The sequence below is a fragment of the Globicephala melas genome, chromosome 3 (assembly GCF_963455315.2).
Source record: "Globicephala melas chromosome 3, mGloMel1.2, whole genome shotgun sequence".
NCBI lineage: Eukaryota > Metazoa > Chordata > Mammalia > Artiodactyla > Delphinidae > Globicephala > Globicephala melas.
In genome coordinates, this window is record NC_083316.1 from 83,263,150 (window position 1) to 83,286,622 (window position 23,473).

At 33.2% G+C, this 23,473-nt stretch overlaps 1 protein-coding gene across 22 annotated transcripts in view; it reads left to right on the forward strand.

The window, feature by feature from the left end:
- PPIP5K2 (diphosphoinositol pentakisphosphate kinase 2) overlaps positions 1-20,951 on the forward strand; it is a 75,562-nt gene extending 54,611 nt beyond the window's left edge. For 4 of the 22 annotated variants that reach the window (XM_060296070.1, XM_060296068.1, XM_060296074.2 and 1 more), the window contains 10 exons: positions 644-811; positions 2,409-2,529; positions 3,182-3,351; positions 4,649-4,721; positions 6,316-6,435; positions 7,336-7,398; positions 9,320-9,379; positions 10,998-11,138; positions 14,287-14,412; positions 19,238-20,951. In XM_060296070.1, the coding sequence (XP_060152053.1) occupies positions 644-811; positions 2,409-2,529; positions 3,182-3,351; positions 4,649-4,721; positions 6,316-6,435; positions 7,336-7,398; positions 9,320-9,379; positions 10,998-11,138; positions 14,287-14,412; positions 19,238-19,350 (1,155 nt within the window). In that variant the 3' untranslated portion in view covers positions 19,351-20,951. The other 18 variants (XM_030848735.2, XM_030848716.3, XM_030848783.2 and 15 more) reach the window with 15 other exon arrangements.
- Positions 20,952-23,473: the final 2,522 nt, after the last annotated feature.

Below are 23,473 nucleotides of genomic sequence, written 5' to 3' on the forward strand. Positions count from 1 at the left end.
ACCAGGGAAGCCCTACCCATTCTATTTAGATGGATATTTAGTGTAACTTTTTTAAACGTATCTGTTTTCTGTACTATACTGTGAGATTCTTATAATTTGGGACAGTATCTTATTCATCTGTGTCTTGGCACATGGTACATACTCACTAAATATTCAGTGAGTCATCAAATGGTTGTTATTTAAGTATGCAGTCATTACATTTGTTGGAAATATTTGGCATAGAGTTTGAATTTTCTAAAATTTATAACTTCAGATACTGTTTCAGTTTGTGATTGAGTTGATGGCATTACTGGTAACAAAACTGATCTCTTTTTTCTTACTGTCATTTATTATTATTGCTTATTTATTTGGGCATTGGATGAAATTTAATTAAGTACTTTGTTTTATATGGCTCTTTATTGTCGTTTTATGGTTTAATGTATCCAAAGAGTATGTATTTCTTGAAGTCAGGAACTCTGTCATCTGTCTTACAATATCCAGAATAATACTAGGCTTTCATAAGAATTCAATTATTAATTTACTTGAATAAACAAACTTGTATATGTACTGCAAGTGACTACACCAGTTGGTGGTTGAATTTGTTCATCTGAAGAGATTGATTTGTTTTATCTGAATTTTATTATGTTATGTTCTTTCTGCACAGAGTGAAGGCAGGAGATCTTTTAAAATTGATAGTGATGATGAGCCACATACTTCTAAAAAAGATGAGGTTGATCGAGCTGTGATATTGTTTAAACCTATGGTATCAGAGCCAATTCATATACACAGGAAGTCTCCACTTCCAAGATCTAGGAAGATGGCTGCAAATGAAGTAAGTATATATCAGAGCATGTTTTTTATGAAGTAAACTAACTATATTTTAATAAAACAGAAAAGAAAATACAGCTTTAATTATCAAGCTTGGGAACCTAACAGATTTTTAATTGTCAACTTTATTTTTCAAATAAATTTTTTAAAATATAGAGGCAGTTAGAAAATGCAAAGATTAATTTTAGAATTTGGAGCTTTATAGTTTTCATAGCAAAGTTGAATAGAAGTAGTAAAATAAGGCCTTTTGAAGACTTGATCCATTATTTTCTTGTCACTTTAGGTTATTCTAATAAAGAACTTTTTTCAAAGTCTGATATAATGGATCAGGAATAATTTTTGGTTAAAAGTAGTGAGGAATTGCCAGAGATGCTTCAGCAACAACTGATTCCAATGACACTGTATAATAAGATGTGAGATTCTGAATTGTTAACCTGATTGCTAAAGTCAGTATAGGAATTTGAAATTTTGATGCTATGGTTGAAAAATTTACCTTTGTATTATATTAAGGTCTATAATTAAATAACTTAGGCTAATTCTTATGCTCACTAACAAAATAACATTTAAATAACTACTAAAATAACATTTAAAAGGAAAGTTGAAAAAAAAGAAAGGAAAGTTGAGCAGTTGGAGTAAAGTTTAAGTAAATCTTTAACATCTGTATACATTTTTATACTCTGAATACCTTCTTTTTGGGTTATTTATATTCTCTATAGGATGATTCCCCCAGCACTGATTTGAGATCAGTGCTTAAAAATGTTCTCTAAATGCTGAAGTAAAAGTATAAGATAGGAAGAACCATCAACTTTTAAGTTAGAAAAATATTTTTTGTTGATGATTAAATATGCCAAATCTTAAGAGTTAGGTATAACATCTAGCAGTTGGTGAATAGGAACATAAACACCAACAAATGAGAATTATGCTCATTTCTATAGCCCCAAATTATACAAACATATGTGCTTTTGATTCTCAAATTTCAAATGTATGTGTCCCAATTTGACAATGGTGTATAGGAAAAACATCTCGATAAAATAGATTGTTGTAATTTTACAGTTGAAAATGTATACTAGTTAGGATTCCCATGAATGGGATATTTTAAGTTAATTATGGGTTGGCCAAAAAGTTCGTTCGGGTTTTTCCTGCACTCTTTTGGCCAACCCAATAAAAAGAGGATGATTAAAAATTGTAGAATTTGGGATTATTCTATTATAGCTTAATTTAAGAATGAGAAACCTGGGGTTATGTTCAGTTATCTTTAATTTCAGAAAATTGGGAAATGACATTTATTAATGTAACCTAAAATACCATTTGCGTGAGGGCAGTGATTTTGGTGTTGTTGAACAAAGCAATCTGCAATTCATCAGACTGTTCAGAATTTCACCATTAAACCTTTTTTCTGAACTCCAGAAGAAGTCTGTAACACTGATACAGTCAAACGTATTCTGAGTCTCATCTGTATTTGTGAAATCTTCAACAAAATCACTGCCCTTTGTTAACTCTTAAAACGCAGAACACATTTATAAACCTTTTTCTCGTAAATACTTAAATAGTTGCTTTCAAGAGATTATTTCTATGCCATGCTAAACTTTTACTTCCATAAGGTAAATTATTCAAGTAAAACCTTGAAGACTTTTTCCAGCGTCCATCATCTCCATGGATATCAGAAGTTTGTACTTCCAAAAGACATACAGAGAAAAAGACTATTCTCTTCATTTTGTGCAAGTAGATTTTACTCTGTCCTCACTGTCTGAAACCTGAACATGCAAACATGTAAAATGAGAATGTTTGCTGCATGTTTTGCCTACTGAACTCTATACATAACCTTTGGAGGGGGTAAATAAATAGATAGCTTGAAAGTGTAAACAAGTGCAATTTGAATCCTCCATCTTACGATCTCTAATTTTTTTTGTCTGCCAGACAGATTTCCTTTCATACATATATACAATGAAGTCTCTTTAACCCTTTGCAGGATTCTTTAGTGCTTTGGGTTGAAAAGTTTGCCCAGTATAGCATAAAACCTCCTGAATATCATATTTTTAACATTGCTAAGATAAAAAATTGTTAAAATCTTTCAAGTTCTAAGAGGGAAGTGACAACTATTAAGCAGTATAAATATTTTGTATATTTAAGATAGTAATGTAATTCTCATAATCTATTACTTACAATTAGATTTATAACTCATTCCGATCAATTTCTCAAATATTAAAATATTTGGCTCCCAAATTACTGTTTAATAGTTTTTTAAAAATTGATAAACAAATGCAAACAAACTGTATTTTTTTTTCTTTCTGATCATTTGGCTCTGTTGTATCTAACTTTGCATGCTCTGCTTTTTTTTTTTTTTTTTTTTTGCCCCTTTCTCACTTCCAGGAAGAGAGCCCCCTGAGTGTGTCTAGCCCAGAGGGTACTGGTACCTGGCTGCATTACACCAGTGGTGTGGGTACTGGGCGTCGAAGACGCAGATCAGGGGAACAAATCACTTCTTCCCCTGTCTCCCCCAAATCATTGGCTTTCACATCCAGTATTTTTGGCTCATGGCAACAGGTTTTTAAACTTTACTTCATTAAACATTTTTCCTCCCCGCATTCAGAGCAACAAACAGCTGTCTTTGAGGACATCTAATCCCTTATATTTTACATCAGAGTAAATACTTCTGTTTTTAAATTTTGAATTCACTTAAAAATGCTTGTAATGTCTCACAATATTTGAGGGAAAGAAACCACTTACATTGCATGTGTTTAGCATTTTTACTGGGGGGGGTTTAAATATCCAGGATTTTAAAATTAGTCAATAAATTTTATACTCCTGGAACTTTAGCTTGTTAATTAAAATTTTTTAAATGTAAAGAAATCATTTTTTTGACTTATTCTTTAAAACATTCAGAAATGAAATTACATAATTTGATGATAAGAAAATTTAATAACCTTTTCCCCCATAATTGAAAAATAGATTCCATTTGGAATTTGCTGAGAATGTGAACATTTTTTTAAATATCAAAATTTATGTGGCCCTATGTTAATTAGCAGGATACATCTAATACTGATGGTTCTCTCCCTCGCTTTCTATTATCTGGAAGTATCTAATAATTACATACAGTATGGGTTTTTTTAGTTGTATAATATCTTAATGCTCTCTTTAAGATAAAAGGGGACAATGTATATGTGCCCATCAATAATATGCCCCAACAAAAGGGGTCAAAATAAAATTACTTCAGAAGGACTTTTTGTGATGACATTTGGAAACTTAAAATACTGTGGGTTTTTTTAGTTTTTTGTTTTTTCACAATGGAAGGTCTGCTCATACACATGACTTTTCCGAGAATTTCAGCAATTTCCTTTTGGAAATATAATGCATTGATTATAGGAAAAGGGATTATGGTATCCATTAAGGCTGTGAATATTTAAAGGTTACTCTGATAAAGCCTGTGCATGGATCAGTAATTGTATGGTGATCTCAACAGTCTGTCTGTCCTTTCTTTTGTTTGTGATTGTTTTTTTCCCCCTTCAAATACAGGAGCCGTTTAAGAGTGGGCATTTGGCTTCTTTTAAGAGAGAGTGAAATTATTAATTGTCTATTAATTGTTTCTTTTCATCTGTCTTGTTTCATACATGATATTTAATTCTGAATGCCTGCTTCGCACCACTTCATTGCAAGGACCTCATATGAAATGGACTCCCTTCAGAAGGGGATCTTGCATGATCTTTCATAATTTGTGTATTTCTACTAATATTTATCATACAGCTTATTAACCTTTGTCTGTCTGGAACAGGCTGCAAATGAAGTATGGACTTTTTAATTTATTTTACTGTTTTAGTTCATTTATTTTGCTTTCCTTGTGCAGGTTGTATCTGAAAATGCTAATTACTTGCGAACACCACGAACTCTTGTAGAACAGAAGCAGAACCCTACTGTAGGTATGTGGTCTAAAGGAAGTTGTATTCCAAATCTTAAACTCACTATTTTGCACACATGTAAAACTCTTCAGAGGTGAAAGCATGACCAAATGCTATGCTTTAGTTTTTATTTAACATACACTAATTCAGAAATGTTGAGTCATAAAGCTCAAAATACAAAGTTTTGATGAAATAAATACGAAATAGCATTAATTTTGTTTCATAACCCTTTTGAATGCCCATAATGTAAACTACTTAGTCTAATTGCCAGTGCTCATTTTTAATCTTGTATTCTATAAGTTAAAATCCCAACATGTTTTAATTTAGGAAGGAAACTTCATTTTTCCCAGCTGATAAAGATGAAAATATGCTATCACATACAAAAAGAATCTACTATTCTGATTAAAAAAATTTTTAAGTGGGGAGTGTTTCAAACCCTGTCTGGGTATATTAATTATCCTTTTGGTTTTGGTCATCTCTTAAGGAAAGCCAAAGCAAAACTAATGTACAGTGACAATGTTAATTCTTCATTGACCTACAGAACATAATTGTTTCTTTGCTAACACTCAAGCAAAGCAACATTGAAAAAGACCTTTCTAAACTTATTTTAGTTTTAAGGTCATGATAGATAAACTACATGAGATAATGACATATTATTTTCTGTAAATAGTTGTCTAAATCAGTTTAATAACAGCATAAATAAATTTCATTATGTTTCAACTATGTACGTACTATGGTCTCTATACTAAGTTTATGAACTGTCCATTGATGCCTACATACTTGAAAAATCTCTCTTTAATTACATATTTGTTAATTGATAACTTTTGATATTCCCACAGTGTCTTGCCAGATACACATACACACACACGTGTGTGTGTATATATATATGTGTGTGTGTGTATATATATATACATACATATTATATATATATATATATATTACTCCTTTCTTTATATATCATAATGCATCTGATAAAAATTTACTTAATCCTTACCCAGTGGTAAAAGTTTTACTTGGGTATAAAGACTTTTACTACAAGTTAAGCATTAGATTGGGGTCTTATTAATTAAGATCTTAAATCATTTAAGTATTAGGAATTTAGAGTGATTTAGGCCTGAATGACCACTTAAAAGGAATTGTTTCACCTGGTCTTCTCACAAATTTCATAATAGATATTGATAACTCAAATTCAAGGGCATCAGGAAAGCTTCTTCATTTACAGATATACATTCAAAAATATTGATTTAGTATGATTTAATTTATGCTAGGAGAAGTTTTTTTATATGGCCTGCTCACGCATATTGATTGACAGAATTCCTTATCATCCTAAATTAATTTTTATGATAGTGTTTTTTAAATATGTATATGTCTAATTATTGTGTGGGCATATTATTTTCCTCAAAGAACATTTTCTCCAGTGTAAAATGCCTCCATTTGTACATATGATAAATGGTGGTGGTGATTGTATTAAGTTGACATTAAAAGTGAATTGTGAGCCTGTTCAGGGCACTGCCAAGTATGTGTGGTAAAAGCCATGTTATTGCATGCTGCATGAATTCCCAATGTGAATAGAAGAACACCCGTTGTTGTATGTATTTTCTCTAACTCCCATCAGGGTCTCACTGTGCGGGCCTGTTTAGCACCTCGGTGCTCGGGGGTTCTTCAAGCGCACCTAACCTACAGGATTATGCTCGTACTCATCGTAAAAAGCTGACCTCTTCTGGCTGCATAGATGGTATGTGCACACATGCACACACAGATTCATACCTACACCCATGCACACACCCATGAGCATACGATATTTCTCAAAGGCAAGCCTAAGGCCACTAACTGATGCAAGTGGAATCCTAGCACCCTTTGCCTAAGTGACTATCAGTGCTCTGTTATTCACTACTTGGGTCCATGTTTCATCAAACAGTTAATTGTAGTTAGACTTACAGTACTTGTTCAGTGAGTATTTCACTGAAATATGAAATTTAGAACTACATCATATGTATTCTTCTTTTAAATAGTTGATAAGCCATATTGTAAAGAGTAAATCTTTCTTTGATCTTTTAAACGTTTGTTCATTATTAAACCTTATTTTATTTACTAGTATTGATCTAAATAAATAAAGTGAATGGAATGTTTATAAGTAGAAGAAAATATCATATTGGCAATATTTTTATAAGAATAAACATAAGATGAGAATATTTTAGGACGCCTAGTAGAAGGAAATCCTCTCATTACTGTTAATACACCTTAAATTATAGTATTCAGAACATCTCTTGAGGCTCACAGAAGCTTGCCCCTTTTATTAATAGGAGTGTTTATTAGCCCTTTCTGAATTAGCTTTATTTGAAACTTTTTCTCATGTATCCACAAATTTATTTTACTCAGTAAAACATGGCTTTCCCAGAATTGCCAGCTCATCCTGCTTTTCTTTCTTTTGTATATTTCGTTAAACACTTTGCCTCTATCATCAAGCCATTTACTTCTTTTAACCAGTTTTTGGCTTATTTCTCTCTCTCACCATCCCTTCTGCATGTCACCTAATTCTAACCTCCTTATATATTTGTTTTTCCTCCTCTTTTTTTAAGTGTCCTTCTTTTGGTAGCTGTTATGAATTTCAGGTACCTGTTTTTCTCTTTCTCAGACGCCACACGCGGTTCTGCTGTTAAAAGGTTTTCTATCTCATTTGCTCGACACCCAACCAATGGTACGTTTTGCTTTTATTTTAAAAGATAATCCCCTGCTTCATCCTTTTTTATTTTTCTTCTGTTTCAAAATATGTGGGGTATACAGTATCATTCATTTCTCAGTCCTTAATTTCAATTGGCATACAATTCTAACTTATTATTCACCCAAAATATTGATACTGTCTAGCTCCCTGTTTCATCTGTAATTTAGACAATAATTTAGCACTACTCATCAAACTTTTAAATGACCACACTGATGATGAGTTTTAATACTTAATTAGCACCTAAAAATTCCTTCTGATTTCTCAAGTGATCAATCTATGGAATTTTAAAAATACAGTTAGTATTATTTATTTTCTTTTTAATTCTTAATAATTTTAATGTGTTTTTCTTTCTAATTTATTTTATTTTTTTATGAATTTTTGAATTTTATTTTTTTATACAGCAGGTTCTTATTAGTTATCTATTTTATACATATTAGTATATATAGGTCAATCCCAATCTTCCAATTCTCCCAACCATGATCACATGGTTGTTTCATTGAGCTATTTAACAAAAATACAGAACCACACTTGTCAAATAGCCAAATGAGATGTGTCTTTGAAAACTTCTTGGGAACCAGGGGATGCAGGTTTCACTGTGTAACATTATTTATCCCTGTCTAAAGCAAAACCCAACTTGGTCTGGAGCACTCTGAAAACTTCATTCAGCATTCACTTTGTCCTCATGTGGCAATATGGTTTGCTGCTGTCGAGCAACCAATTTTGGGGGGGTATCATTGCTTTTTGTTAGGATTTGGAGGGCTCCTGATAGGAAGAAGACTAGGCTAAAAATCTAGACAACCAGTTCAATTAAATTCAGTTTTTGAGGCTGAACAGGAAGGTTTTGTGGCCATTATTTATAAGCTGAATTTTGCACTATTACAGCTTTCTTACATAGAGCTTTTTTCATGTGGGACAAGAGGGAATATTTACTAATCATTTTTAAATAACTCAGAATCAAAGAATTTAAAAGAAAACATACATGTTTTTGCTTTTATTCGGAATGAAGTTGTTTTTATCCATGCAATTTTTTTTCTTTTTCTTTTTAATTGTAAGTAAGTCTTTCAAAAACTCAGGTCAGTTCTTTCAGAAACTATTATGAAGCTCAGGGATTGAACACAAGTTTATAGTCATTCTTCTCCTTCTGGATCCTTTAACAGCACACCTAAGTTAACAGTGCACTAATACTTCTTGAAGGTGGAGTAAGAAGATCTAATCCTCAACAAGTGAAAATTTAGCCTTAAAGCTAAATGTGCTTTCCCTCCATTGTAGCTGTTTAAATGCTACTTTTTGAAGAAAAAGATCCTTATTTGATACAGCTGCAGCTTCTAAAGAACCCACATGCATAAGAACTTCTTAGAAGAAAAACCAAAGTCACAAGAAAAACCGAAGTCACAAGGAAAACCGAAGTCACAAAATTCTAAAGAAGAGACATTGAAGATTTAAGACTGACTATAGTTTTTATACAAAATGCTTATGTGTTTATAGCCAGTATTGCAAGTTTTATATAGGAGAAATCTTTGTTTACTGAAGCTTAAAAATAAAAAAGCTTTTGTTAAGTTTAACAGAAAATAGAGTAATTTTATATTCTTTTGGTTTAGACTTTTTTAAAAATGTGGATTTTCCACACATTGTGTGACTTGATGCATATAAAATGCATCCCTTTCAATTCTATAAATATTTCTTTTGGGTTTCAAATTTTCTTTTTTATGCTGTGTTGTCTTATCTGTCCTATGAGTTGTCATTTGACTCTTTCTTTTTCTTTTCCTTAACTTTCATGTTTTTTCCATCTTAACACATATTATGGACTTACCCCTCCCCTTCATCTTTAGTTCAAAGAACATGGTGAAACAAGTATCTTCTGACAGTGCTTTACCTTATTTTCTGGGCCTCTGTGCAGAACACCTACACCTCTATAGGTGCTGGTCCGTTTCCTCTGTGGAATTTCTAGGCTCCAGTGGTATGTTTTTATAGCTTCTAAACATGACAGCAGGGTGGCTTTTTAAACTGCTGCGCTAACCCTTTCACTGTGCATTAAAGAAAAAGTTTACTAAGGATAGATGGAAAAAGATGTAGTCCAAAGGGGCTTGATTATATTGTCATTTGCCTGTTATAAAATCTAACAGGCAAGTGCAAGAAAATAGTTGTTACAAAAGACTTATAAACATTCTGAGGAAAGGATAAAAAAGCCACAGTATTAAGTTTAGCATAATGCAAGGAAAGGGTTTGCGCTTATTTGCATGAATCTTGTACTTTTAAAGAAATGTAGTACTTGTGGAAGCCTAATTTCTTTAGTGCTTAACTTAGGTGCTTTAGCTGCTGCTATGGTATTATAGTTTTGTTTTGTTTTAAGTATATGTAATGTTCTGTCATGCTTTGGTTTGCACCTGAAAATCAAACATACCAGTTTTGTTAATCAAAGGATTTGTTGTTTTCATTGAAAGATAGATTCTCTTTTAACCAGAGTTTCCCTATTGCAACTAAGAATTAGACAGTTCTTAGGTCAGTATTTTCTCCCAAAATTAAATAAGTATCAGTCAGTGTTAAAATGAGCACATGCCTATTGAAGCAGAGAGTTTTCCAGTCTATTTGAGTTTAATTAATTTTTACTTTTAAGTTAAGAATATTAGACTTTATGTAGAAACTAAACATTAAAAGTATTTCTTTTGGAGGAAAACTAGTTTAAATTTTTGAAAAAGTACATGCAGAAAGACTTGTTATTTTAGTTGTATATAAAAGCAATTTTAAAAGCCATTCAGTTGAATAAAGTAGGCAATATTTATAAAAAGTGAATAACCTATGTCCTATTTGTTTAAAAAAACTGTATATTTAAGTGCTTTTGTTTCACTGATGGTATTAATACATATCTGCATGGTTTGTTTCATGAAATTTTTGTATTCCTGTGCCGTTGTTGAATGCAAACATATATGTATTTTGTATTGCTTTTTACTTGGCCTGACTTCACTCAGCTAGCAATTTCCAAAAATAGAATTATTGTGTTAATTCAATAAAGGTAGGTGAAATATGTTTTGGAATTTTAATTTCAGCGTAAATGAATGGATGTTATTTTGGGGTCACACTAGAGAGTATTATTGGCCTTGTTATGACTAGAAAAGTATTTAAAATCACTCTTCACAAGTAATCGCTTAATTGTTTTTCAACAAGAAATTACCTTTAGCATTCTGGCATCAGGGACACATTATGGCATCAGCTTATTCACCTATCAAATAGAGCTGATTCTAAAAAGTAAAAACTAAAAAACCTGTATTTTTCTCTGTTTATTATTCCCCCAGGTTTTTTTCTTTAAGTATTATTCTTAGATTTTACCAAAATAGAGAAAGAAATTGTGTGCATGCTGTACTATGTGGTTACATTTAAAATGAAATCGTTGTCACATCCTGATCCAACCCCATACTGCATAGCATCTGGTGTCATGACTTCAGAGATCTCGTGTGTTTGCATGTGATAGATTGAAAAGATCTAAACTGTCTGGTTCTAAGCAATGGTCTTCTTCCTTTTTAATTAATGATTTTTAAGATATCCAACTCTTGTTTTTGTTTTTGTTTTTTTCCCCTCAGGCTTTGAATTGTATTCGATGGTGCCATCTATTTGTCCTCTAGAAACTCTTCACAATGCCCTGTCTTTAAAGCAGGTGGATGAATTTCTTGCTTCCATTGCTTCTCCATCAAGTGAAGTTCCACAGAAGACCCCTGAAATTTGTAGGAAAATTATTATTATTATTTGATTTTTAGGCAATAGAGATTATCTGAATATAAAAATAATTATAAAAACATAAATTCAATAGTGGTAGTAAATAGAATTTTAGGAGAGAAAGAGAAGAACATTATTTAGAATTCTTTGGTGTAATATGCAATGTACCAGGCTGTTGTCTTGACTCTTCCGCAAAGACTTTTTTTTTTTTTTTTTTTTTACAGAAAGGGGGGAAAAATCTAAGACCCAGCAATAAAATCAGCAACATGTAATATAGAGTCATGGTCTTATTTTCACATTCCTATTGTATGTCATTTTATCATAAGCTTTTTAAAAATGACAAAACATCAGTCTGTATTAACCTACACATGCCACATGCCCATCCCTTCACCACTTTTGATAAGCAGTCATATAGACTCAGAAAGAGCCCTTAACTAAAGAGAGCAAATTAGGACAACAGTTTTTTAAATTGTGTTCTGCAGAAAATATTCTGAAGAGGTTAATTCCTCTGTGTAAAAAAAAAAAAAAAAAGGGGGTTTGTGGCTAAGTAAGTTTTGGAAACTTTATTATATCCCACCTCCCTTTCAAGAGGTGTAGTTTCATCAGCATATAAACAGCTAAGTTTCTTCTTTCTATAAAGAAAACTATACACCCACATTTTCCAGAACTTACTTGCTGAGAAAACACTTTTTTTGGTAATGCATTTAAACATCATGTAGAACTATTCTGAGGGACTTCAGTTTGGGAAATGTTCAGGGCTACCTTTTTAGATGTGAGAAGTCAGCTGGCTGTTGTCATTTTCAGCTCTGTAGGATTCTTTGACACATTGGAATTTCCAGTTTAGGAAGCATTCATTCTGAAAGAGAATGCTCTGCTTAGAGTTAAAAGTCTTGCTAGTCCTAGTCATATCTTAGGAAAGGTACAAACTTTCTATGTATACCAACTCCTTTTTGTAAGGAGAATGTTGTAAATATGTTTTTCCCAAGAATGAAATTGGAGGTCTTGGGATGAAAGCCACTTTTGTGTGTTGCTGTTACTCTCCTCCCTTTCCTGGGGAACCACAATGTAGTATTCTGCAGAGTTCTATTCAGTGTATTCTGTCCAAACAGTGCCCCCTGCATTTTTGCCTTTCTCTTTCACATCTGGTGGCAGAGGTCAGCTTTTAACCATTAAGGGTAATGGAGAGGTATCTTGGTGTGAATGCTCTAAAATATTTCACTTTAGGAATGGTTTGGGGAAGTAGGTTTCAGTTTTAAATGTACATATGAATGTGTCTGATTCTGAGAATTGATAATACTCCAAATGAAATAACCTGCAAGCTATAAAGTCAAAGTCAGGAAACTGAAGGATGTTCTTCCTTTTATATTCTCTGTTAGCTGATAGAATGGACAATGCTACTCCTCAGAACGTAGTAGAGAACCTGAATAAATAAATTCTCATTTTCTCTTTTACCTTTCTTTATACTTGGCATTTCAGTGCTTCCCTGGGTCAGGGATTTATAATCTTAAAATAGAGATTAAAGAAAGACTGTAATTAGTAAATAAGAATTTAGGGTAGGCATTAATGCTGCTTTGAGTTTAGAAGATCTTCAGTAAATGACTTAAAGGTAAAGTAGCAGTAATGACATCTGTTTTGGAAAGAGAATTTTGGTGGAATATTTACAAAAAGATCATCTTTGAATGTTTATGCTGTGGCATTGCTACCTTATGATGGCTTCATTTCTGTGGTTAGTGAATTCAGTTCCTCAGAGTGTATTATTGAGGTATATTAATGAAATGAAATATTAAATTCCTTTTCTAGTTCTCATTAACTCTTCTCTATATTATGGACACAAGTTGTACCCCAACCCCTCTAGTTCTCTTAAAATTTCATTCCATTACTTACTAAGGGAACTAGATGAGAAAGTAAGTATAGTTAATGCAGTTCATAGAGTTGGATAAACCTTAGAGTTAATCTAATTCATTGGTCTTCAAAGTATATTCCCAAGAGCTTTAGGAAGTTCCATGAGGAAGAGAAGGATGCTGAGTGATTAGGCCTGTGTCTTCTGTGGTTGCTTCAATCAGAGTCTCTGCTTTGATTTGTTTTATTTAAGATTTCATTTGAGAAAAGCTTACTGTTTTAAGAGAAAAACTTAGAGACACTATTGAGGAAATTAACCAGTTAGTGCTCAAAAAAAGACTAAAACCCAGGTCTCCTAAAGTGTATGGTTTTTCCATTCTCTTTGATTAAAGAAAATAGGGTTCCAATTATGATGGAAGTATCTGAATCCTGTATTGTATAGTGTAACTGCAGAATAAATATTTAGTAGTCACAATATATTTATGTAATTTATACTTAATTCCCTGGATTGTCAAGGAAGTAACATCATAATATAGAACTATACTGAATTTGTGGCATTCATAACAAGGGAGAAGACATTGTTAATATCTGTCATTCACAGACTTTTTTCTCACCTAGGACAAAATTAATTTTGTGGTAACTAGTAGATAGCTTACAATGAGGCACTGACAATATCATGTTGGTGGAAAAGGTGTGAGAATACTAATTGGATAAGTTAGAGGTGGAAGTTATAATAGGATAAAAAATGCAAGCAGAAAAGAGCTAAGTAATGATGTGGTGCTTTATAGGATGTTTTAGGCACTTTTTAATCATTTGTGTATTATTTTATTAATGGCTACTTTGATCTTCTGCCAGTGAAATTTGTATTCATTCAGTGTAGGTATCAACCACCAAAGGCACATTTGCCATAATTGGCCCACATATTGATTTTTCAGAGACACAGTGTTTATTGCTATCAGGTCCTCTTCCAAAATTGCAGTAATAGGCAAATCGGTCTTTTGTTATCTCCTTAACTCCCTTTGTTTAGGAACCCAAAAGGTCATGCCAATAGCTCCCCAACTCCAGCCTATCCTTTCCCAGAGGACTTCATACTTAAGAATTGTACCTACTTGTCCTTTTCACACCTCTCAATCTCCCCACCTTAATTAGAAAGAAAAAAAAATATTTAAATTTCTTTTGCTTGAAGATAAATCTCATCTGGGTGATATAGGAGGACAATCTGATTTAATTATTTGTAATCTAGTTAGTTTAGATTTGATAGAATTGTCAGAAAATTATTGAATTACCATGTTGGGTTTGTTTGTTTGTTTTTTCCAGCCTCTTCAGCTTCACGTTCCAGTCCAATAATAAGAAGAAAAGTATCTTTAAATACATATACACCTGCAAAGATCCTCCCAATGCCAGAAGCTACCATAAAGAGTACTAAAGCAAGCAGCAAACCAGGTTAGGAGTGTGTGTGAATTTGTGGATTCAATATAGCAATTAAAAATATATATATATATATATATATAGCAACTAGAGGGGCTTCCCTGGTGGCACAGTGGTTGAGAGTCCGCCTGCCGATGCAGGGGACACGGGTTCGTGCCCGGGTCCGGGAAGATCCCACATGCCGCGGAGCGGCTGGGCCTGTGAGCAGTTGCCACTGAGCCTGTGCGTCTGGAGCTTGTGCTCTGCAACACGAGAGGCCACAGCAGTGCGAGGCCCGCGTACCACAAAAAAAAAAAATATATATATATATATATAGCAATTAGAGGAGTAATAATAGCTTGCTTTGTAGATGTAAAGATCTGTTTTTAAGTAGGATCATTAGACTCTAGGAACTCTGTTATTGTAGCCTATTTACATATTTGGGGTTTTTTTCCTCCATTAATTATCCCCCCTTTCCCTCACATATGTTAATAAAATATACTTCATACTCATACTTTTCCAAACTGATTTATGGACTGTCTTGTCTTCTTTTGCTTTTCTCTTGAGCCAAGGCATCACTTTAGTCATTTTGTTTGAAAGATTTTTTTTTTCTCTTTCCCTAGAGTATTTTAATCTCTCCATTCTCAGTCTGGTGCTGTAACTACCAAATTCAACTATGTTTTATCAGCTTTTTTCTGTTTTTACTTGGCTTATTTGATTGTGTTGTTGCCCATTACAGATGAAGAAAGTTGCAGAGAGGTTATGACTTGTCCCTGTTCATGTAGCTAGTAGTCAGTAGACCTAAGACCTGAATACTCTTTGAATCATGGTGCATTGTTCTCTATGTTTTAGATGCATAATAAATGTACCAAGTGCACTAAAAAAGAATTATTCCATAGTTTATTGATGTAGCATTCTGTAAGTATCCATTAGGTCAAGATTGTTGATAATGTTACTCAGATCTTCTGCGTATTTACCATTTTGGGGGATGGCAACACGTACAAGGGAGAGGAGGTTCTGATTGTTCTAGCAGTTGCTTAGAGAGCAGTTTCTACTCACAATTGTGGAATTGTCTGCTTCCGTCTTTAATTTGGTCAGTTTTTACTTTGTGAATTTTGAAACCCTGTTATTAGGTGCATACACATTTGATTGTTATGACTTCCTAATGTATTGCCCCAATATCATCATGAAATTTCCCTCTTTGATTTCTAGTAATGCTTTGTCTTAAAGTTTATTTTATCTAATGTGAATTTAGCTACTTCAGCTTTCTTATGACTACTGTATGCATGGTATATATATATATATATATATATATATATATATATATATATTTAATTTATTTTATTGAAGTATAGTTGATTTACAATGTTGTGTTAATATCTGATGTACAGCAAAGTGTTTCAGTTTTATATATATATATACTTTTTCATATTCTTTTCCATTCTGGTTTATTACAGGATATTGTATACTTCCCTGTGCTTTAATTTAAAGTAGGACCTTGTTGTTTATCCATTCTATATATAATAGTTTACATCTGCTAATCCCAAACCCCCAATCCATCCCTCCCCCACCCACCCTCCCCCTTGGCAATCACAGGTCTGTTCTCTATATCTGTAAGTCTGTTTCTGTTTCGTAGATAAGTTCATTTATGTCATATTTTAGATTCCACATATAAGTGATATTATATGGTATTTGTCTTTCTGACTTACTTCACTTAGTGTGATAAGTGAAGTCCATCTAGGTCCATGAAGTTCATCTAGGTCCATCCATGTTGCTGCAAATGGCATTATTTCATTCTTTTTGTGGCTGAGTAGTATTCCATTGTATATATATATACCATATCTTCTTTATCCATTCATCTGTCGATGGACATTCAGGTTGTTTCCATGTCTTGGCTATTGTAAATAGTGCTGCTGTGAACATAGGGGTGCATGTATCTTTTTGAATTATAGTTTTTTCCGGATATATGCCCAGGAACGGGATTGCTGGATCATATGATAACTCTATTTTTAGTTTTTTGAGGAACCTCCAAACTGTTTTCCATAGTGGCTGCGCCAGTTTACATTCCCACCATCAGTGTAGGAGGGTTCCCTTTTCTCCACACCCTCGCTAGCACTTGTAATTTGTAGACTTTTTAATGATGGCCATTCTGACCAGTGTGAGGTGGTACTTCATTGTAGTTTTGATTTGCATTTCTCTAATAATGAGCAATGATGAGCATCTTTTCATTTGCCTATTGATCATCTGTATGTCTTCTTTGAAGAAATGACTATTTAGGTCTTCATGCACATGTATATTTTTTTTAACCAAGCTATCTTCATATTTAAGGGGATCTTTTTTAGACAGCATATATTTGGCTTTTTTAAAAGGCCATTCTAACAGTATGTGCCTTACAGGTAGTGTTTATAGTCCATTAACATTTAATGTAATTATTGATATGGTTGAGTTAGGTCTACTCTTTTATTATATTTTCTGTTTATTCCTTCTGATTATTATTCCTTTATTCTTTCCTTCTTGTTTTTTTTTATTAATTCAGTATTTTTTAGAATTTCATTTTAACTTATCTATTGGCTTTTTAGCTGTACCTTTTTGCATTATTCTTTTATTGGTAGCAGTAAATACATATTTCTGGCTTTTCATGGTCTACTTCGAGTCAATTTTGTGCCACTTAACGTAAAATGTAGAAACCTTCCAACTGTATAGGTGTGTTTACCTTCCCTTCTTTCCATCTTTTACACATAGTGTCCCATATGTGTTACTTCCACATGTATTATAAAGGCTACAGTACAATGTTATGATATTTGCTTTAAAGAGTCATATGTATTTTAAAGAAATTAAAAAGAGAAAGAAGTCTTTAATTATCCACATATTTGCTATTTTTAATGTTCTTTATTTCTTCTTTTAAGTGTTTGTTTCCATCTGGTTTCATTTCCCTTCAACTTGAATCTATTTACCATTTCTTATACTTCAGATCTGTTACTATATCTGAAAAAAAAATCTTTATTTTGGGCTTCCCTGGTGGCGCAGTGGTTGAGAGTCCACCTGCCGATGCATGGGACACAGGTTCGTGCCCCGGTCCAGGAAGATCCCACATGCCGCGGAGTGGCTGGGCCCGTGAGCCATGGCCACTGAGCCTGCACGTCTGGAGCCTGTGCTCCGCTATGGGAGAGGCCACAACAGTGAGAGGCCCGTGTACCGCAAAAAAAAAAAAAAAAAATCTTTATTTTACCTTCATTCTTGAAAGGTTTTGCTGGACAGAGAATTTGGGAAGAAAGTTTTTTCTTTCGGCATTTTAAGGATGTTGTTCCACTATCTTGTCATTCCTCTTATTTCTGATGAGAAATCTTTGTTAATTTGAATTGGTTGTTCCTATGTATGCAATGGGTTAATGGATTATTTTTCTCTGCCTGCTATCAGTGTTTTCCCTTTATCTTTGGTTCTCAGAAGTCTGACTGCGGCATGCTTAGGACTTTTTTTTTTTGGTAATAAAATCCTGGTTGATAGTCACTTTTACCTGTCATCTCTATTCTGCTGTTAAACCCATCCAGTGAAATTTTATTTCATATATTTATTCTTTAGTTTTAGACATTTGTTTTGATTCTTCTTTGTAGTTTTTTTCCTTCAGAGATTTCCTATATTTTTATTCATTATAAGCATATTTTCCTTTGTTCTTGAGCATAGTTAAAATAGTTGCTTTAAAATTCTTGTCTATTAATCTGGCTGATCTCAGGATTGGTCTCATAAATTTTCTCATTCCCAAGAAGGAAGGTTTATTTCCTGTTTTTCATATACTAAGTAATTTTGGATTGTATCCTAGACAAACACTGGACTCTGTTGTTTCTCTTATGTTCCTCCAAAGAGTATTGGATTGTTTTTAAAGCAAAGAGTTAACCTTGGCTGAACTCAGATTGAAAACCTATGTCTTCTGAAGTGACTGACAGCTCAAATTTCACTTCACTTCTTTTAGCCTGAGCCGGACTTCTTAGGAGCTTACTCTGCTCAAGTCACACACTTGATCAGGGTTTACACAAAGATTTGGGATTCCCCACTGGACTTCCAAGCAGCTATTTTTGCCCCAATACTTTTCTTCTGGTTCTTCATGCTAGTAGGACTGAGTTTTATGTTGTAGTTTTAGCCATTCCACATGGGGCAGACTGGATCCTGTCCTTAAGCCTAAAGCTTTTTTAAAAAGGGCATGGGGGACTAACTCCATGTTGTTCCCTTCTTCCAAATATTGATTCTTTTCTAGTATATGCCTGCTTTTGTTCATTCTTCAGTGTCTTCAGGTAGTTGTTTTTTTCATATTTTATCCTGCACTTATACTTGTTACCTGCAGGAGGAGGATTGGTCTGGCAGGAACTTGCCCATCCATACAAAAGTGTAACCTGGCTTAGAATAACTTTTTGATAACTCATTGGGGCTTGATGTTGGTTTGGATATAAAAGGATGATTCCCAAGTCAAGAATGTTTCTAGTTCTTTAATCTTTCAGCTTTTTAGATAGTGGTAAGATAGGAGATACTGAAGAAAATAGATGTTTATAGGGAAAATGATGAGTTCCGTTTTAAACATGGTAAGTTTATATTTCCTGTCAAATATCTATATAGAGGTTTGTAGTAGGATGTACAGGATATACAGATCTTGAGGTAAGGGAAAAAGGTCTGGACCAGAAGTATAAATTTGAAGGTCGTTAGGACATTAGATGTTAATTAAAAATGATGGAATAAATGAGTTTCCCAGGAAGAATGCAGGGAAAAAGAGAAGTTTGTTTTATGTTATTTGAACTTCTGTTGATTATTTTGTATTATCTGAACTTGGATTGCTTGTGAAAATCTAAACAGTAGTTTTTCTTTTTATGTATAGCTCCCAGCGGACCTTCTAGTATGGTTGTTCCCAATACCTCATCTCGGAAAAAGGGTGTGAGTAGCAAAACAGAAATGCATGAACACAAAAAAAACACTGCGAAAAAAAAATGAAATCTTCTTAGCAGAAGCTGGAACTCATTATACTTATAAAAAATCACGTGTTCAGTAGAAAGAGACACGTAATAAACCTTGACTGAAAAGTATCAAAGCAAGTAATTTGTGTCTCCTTATACATCTCTGTATTAATTTAAAGATATATGACATCTAGAGAATTCTTTGTATATATTCAGTTAAGGCCTTTGTCATGATATGGAAATGTTTAAAACAATGTTTATTAGCATTTTATGAGTAGCAAAACTTATGGTGATAAAGATCTGTTGTTCTGAATGTGATGTTTACTGTGTGCCTGTGGTAAAGAAGAGGAATGGGAAAACCCAGACAGCCTGTGCCAATGTCACACAGTAATGCTGTTTGCTGAAGAACCTGTGAGGTGGCCTCTGTACACATTTTCACTTTCAGAGGATCACATCTGGGCTGCAAAAACCTATAGCTTGAAATTTGATGACCATACTGGGGACTTTTAAAAAGCATATTTCCAAAGAGATTTCATTGACCATATAGATTAGAAACCTTTTTTTCCCCAATTGTTATGATTACATATATGCTGCAATATTTAATAACTGGAGTATTGGCATATGGGTTATTTTTTCAATCTATGCTTTGAATTTTTATTGTGTATTATTTAAAATATTACATATGCAGCTGGGATAACTATACCTTTATGCACATACATTTGTAGAAAATATTTTCTTTATATATTTCCTTACCATAAGGTGCTTTTGTTCGTCAGGACAATTTTTCTTTGTATATTGGCAAGAAAGACATCTTTAGAGTTTCTCTTTAAGATATAGTTGACAAGTTTATAAATGTTAGTTATTTTCAGAGTTCTTTTTAGATCTAAAAAACTGAGTTCAAGAATGGAGGTAATCAATGTAAGAAGAGTATCTGAATTCCATTGTTAGTAGATACTATGTATAGCACCTATTTTTACCATTTCCATTCTTATCTCTAGAATATCAGTTGATCTCACTAAGATAACTTAAAGATTGAGCATTTGAAATACATTCTCATTTCAAATGGTTAGATTTTGAAGGGAAATTGAGATTATTGCATTGTGATTTCATCTATAATGTGAAAAAATATTTATTATCCTTGGTGCTTACTTTCCCCTGATGCACAAATAATTATTGTATAAACCACTTGAAATGACTTAAACTGTAAACCAAACAGTACATCCTGATAAGAATTGCATCCATTGCCAGTTAGGTAACTTAAATTGCTAAAGCTTTAGTTTGAGGCTTATGTTTAGAAAAATTATTGAATTCTCGTATGAATGCAGCTATTAAAATCCTTCAGTAGAGACTCTCCTAACCTTAAATCATCATATATGAATTGACTTTAGAAAATAAGCATAATACGTGTTCATTTTAAAAGGTACCAGATGCAAAAGTCACAAATATATACAATTCTATAAGTTTATATATTTCCCATGAATGTAAATGTATTACATGGAGACATGTCTTGTAAACAGTTGAATGTACCTAAGCTTTCTGTATGTGAAAATGTGGTTAATGTGCTCATTGTCAGATTAAAGAAACTACTTTTATTTTTTAAATGGAACTGAATTAAAATATTTTATTTCTAGAATCAGAGGATGGCTTAAATGGCAAGTTATTTTTTATTCTTTTCTTTGACCGTTTACTTTTAACTTTCAAAGTAGAATGAGGAAAAGTATTTTAATATTAAACAATGCTCATCTTAGATATTAGATAAAATTTCTTAGTATTGGCCATAGCTATCACAATAGAAACTAACTAGAAAGTTCAGTGCAAGTCACATTTTTCCATTGATATACAAGAACTGTGATTTCACTGTAGTCGCCAAACTTGGTAATAACTGCTGTGTAGACAGGACAGTTTTATTTGCAAGAACCTTAGATTCATTTTCCAAAACAAACAAAAAGAAATTATAGTTATCACCATTCAATGGAAGTTTGACTGAAGCATGTTTCTCACTTGATTCTATCCCTGTAAAGTGTGTTTTTTGTTTGTTTTAAATACTAGAAGAGATTTCTTCTCATAGCTAATCCTCCATCCAGCAAAGAGATGAGAAAGCCCAGCTTGAGGTACTGTTCAGTTATCCTGGCCTGTTAGTCTTCATAGTGCATTATTCAATCTTTTCCCCTTAAAAACCCTGCATATGAACTCAAACCTATTTTTTGCCCTTGAAGTCCAGTGCCAGCAGGTTCTGCTGCTCTGGTTCTAATGAGTTCTTGTAGTCCATTCTTAACTATTAGAAAATGTTTTGGGGGTGTTGTACAGTCTTGGGTTATGGAGAAAAGTATGCTGAACACTTTATATCATGTTTCCTTTGAGTAGGAAATGGAGGCAGAAGGTAGACAGTAAATGAACAGAGAACATGTGGCAGTATGCTTAATATATACATACCTAGAGCAAGAGGGTGATAGATGGCAATTGTGAGAGAAAAGTTAAATGATAGTTCTTCTTCAAGAACTCTCTTGTTAAAACTCTTTAGACAAAGGAAGAGTTTTTTGATCAAGGTCACCTAGATTTTTCTCCAGGTTCTGCTGACTCTGATCTACCCTGCACGTCCACTATTATTTATTTCCATGCCAGTTTGAACTAAGATTTTACTTTTTTGTTTTGTGTTCATACTTTGGTAAAAAATTCTCAATCTTTACTTGTGTGCTTATCAAAGTTTGCCTTACATAAAGCATTCATTAGTTTTCTGTCAGTTTACCCTTGCCTTATTTTCTGGACAGTATAGGCAGCCATACTATTCTTGGTCAGGTTGGGATCACTTCTGTGATGGCCCAGCAGTTCCCTCTCTAGCCTCTCTCTAATTCTCTTTCTCTGTACCTGGTGCTACCACAAATAGCAGCATTCTTGCCCATGGGAACAATTTTTACACTCCTGAAGGAGTCCCTTGTGATAAGGAGTCCAAGTAGAAACAGTTGTCCCTTTGTATGGAATCCTGGGTACCAAACTATTGGCATGTAAAGTTTTCTTTACATGGGTCAATTTTTGTGGAAGATCTAGTCTCTATTTTCAGAGAATGGAGTACTATACAAAATCTCTTTATTGTTTTATACTTTATATATATTATATCCTGATTAAAGATATTATTTAGATTTTCTATAGACTTTTCCTTTGATCCACATGCTTAGTCATGACTTGAGAGAGAGGTAAGTTAAACTCTCCACTTACAGATTACTGTTAAGTTCTCCTCCTATTATCTGTGGTTTTTACTTTACTTTTTTCTGTACAGTACGTGGCTGTTTTCTGTTGCAAATGAATTCACAACTGTTAAATTTCCATTGTGGGTTTTACCTTTGCCATTATAACAATATTTTTTTTCCTCATTGGATGCTTTTGAAATGTCAGATATTAAGATTATGACCTGTTTTATTTTGGCTTGCATTTGCCTGATATACCCTTATTCATCCTTTTATTTTTTTATAGTGTCAATTTATTTAGGTATTTTATTTTAACTTACTATATAGTGGGTTTTGCTTTGTGATTCTATTTTAGTATCTTATTTCATTTATTAGTGTAGTCTAATTGTATTTATTTATATGTAATATATCTTTGCTTTTAGTTATGTTTTGTTTTTATTGCTTATTTAGTTTATCTTTTTGTAAAAGAATACTTTTCATTGCAAGTAGGAAAAACTCCAATTGAAATTACCTTAAAATCATAAGGAAATTCACTGTTAAACATTTCTGAAGGTCTAAAGATGGTGAGCTTCAGCCACAGTTCTATCAGTCATGTCATCAAGGGCCTAGGTTCTCTCCCTGTTTCCTCTAGCATAGAATAAACTTTTTCCCAAAGTTGTTTTCCGTCATGTTCACAAGATGGTTACCAGTGGCTTCATGTTGCCTTGTTCATGTCCAGCACAACAGAAATTGAGGAAAATTCTCCTTCAACCATGGAATAGTAAGTCATCTTCTTCAGTGTGATTGGGCTAACTTATTTGGTTATTTGTCCACTTTCTGGATGAATAACATTCACCAGGAGAATCCTATGAACTTATTGGCCCTAGAGCTGGTGATGGGGTCAGATTTCCCCAAAAGCCTCAGCAGTGTTGGTATTTTGGACCAGTTAATTCATTGTGGGAGGCTGTTATGTGCGTTGTAAGATGTTTAGCAGTATCC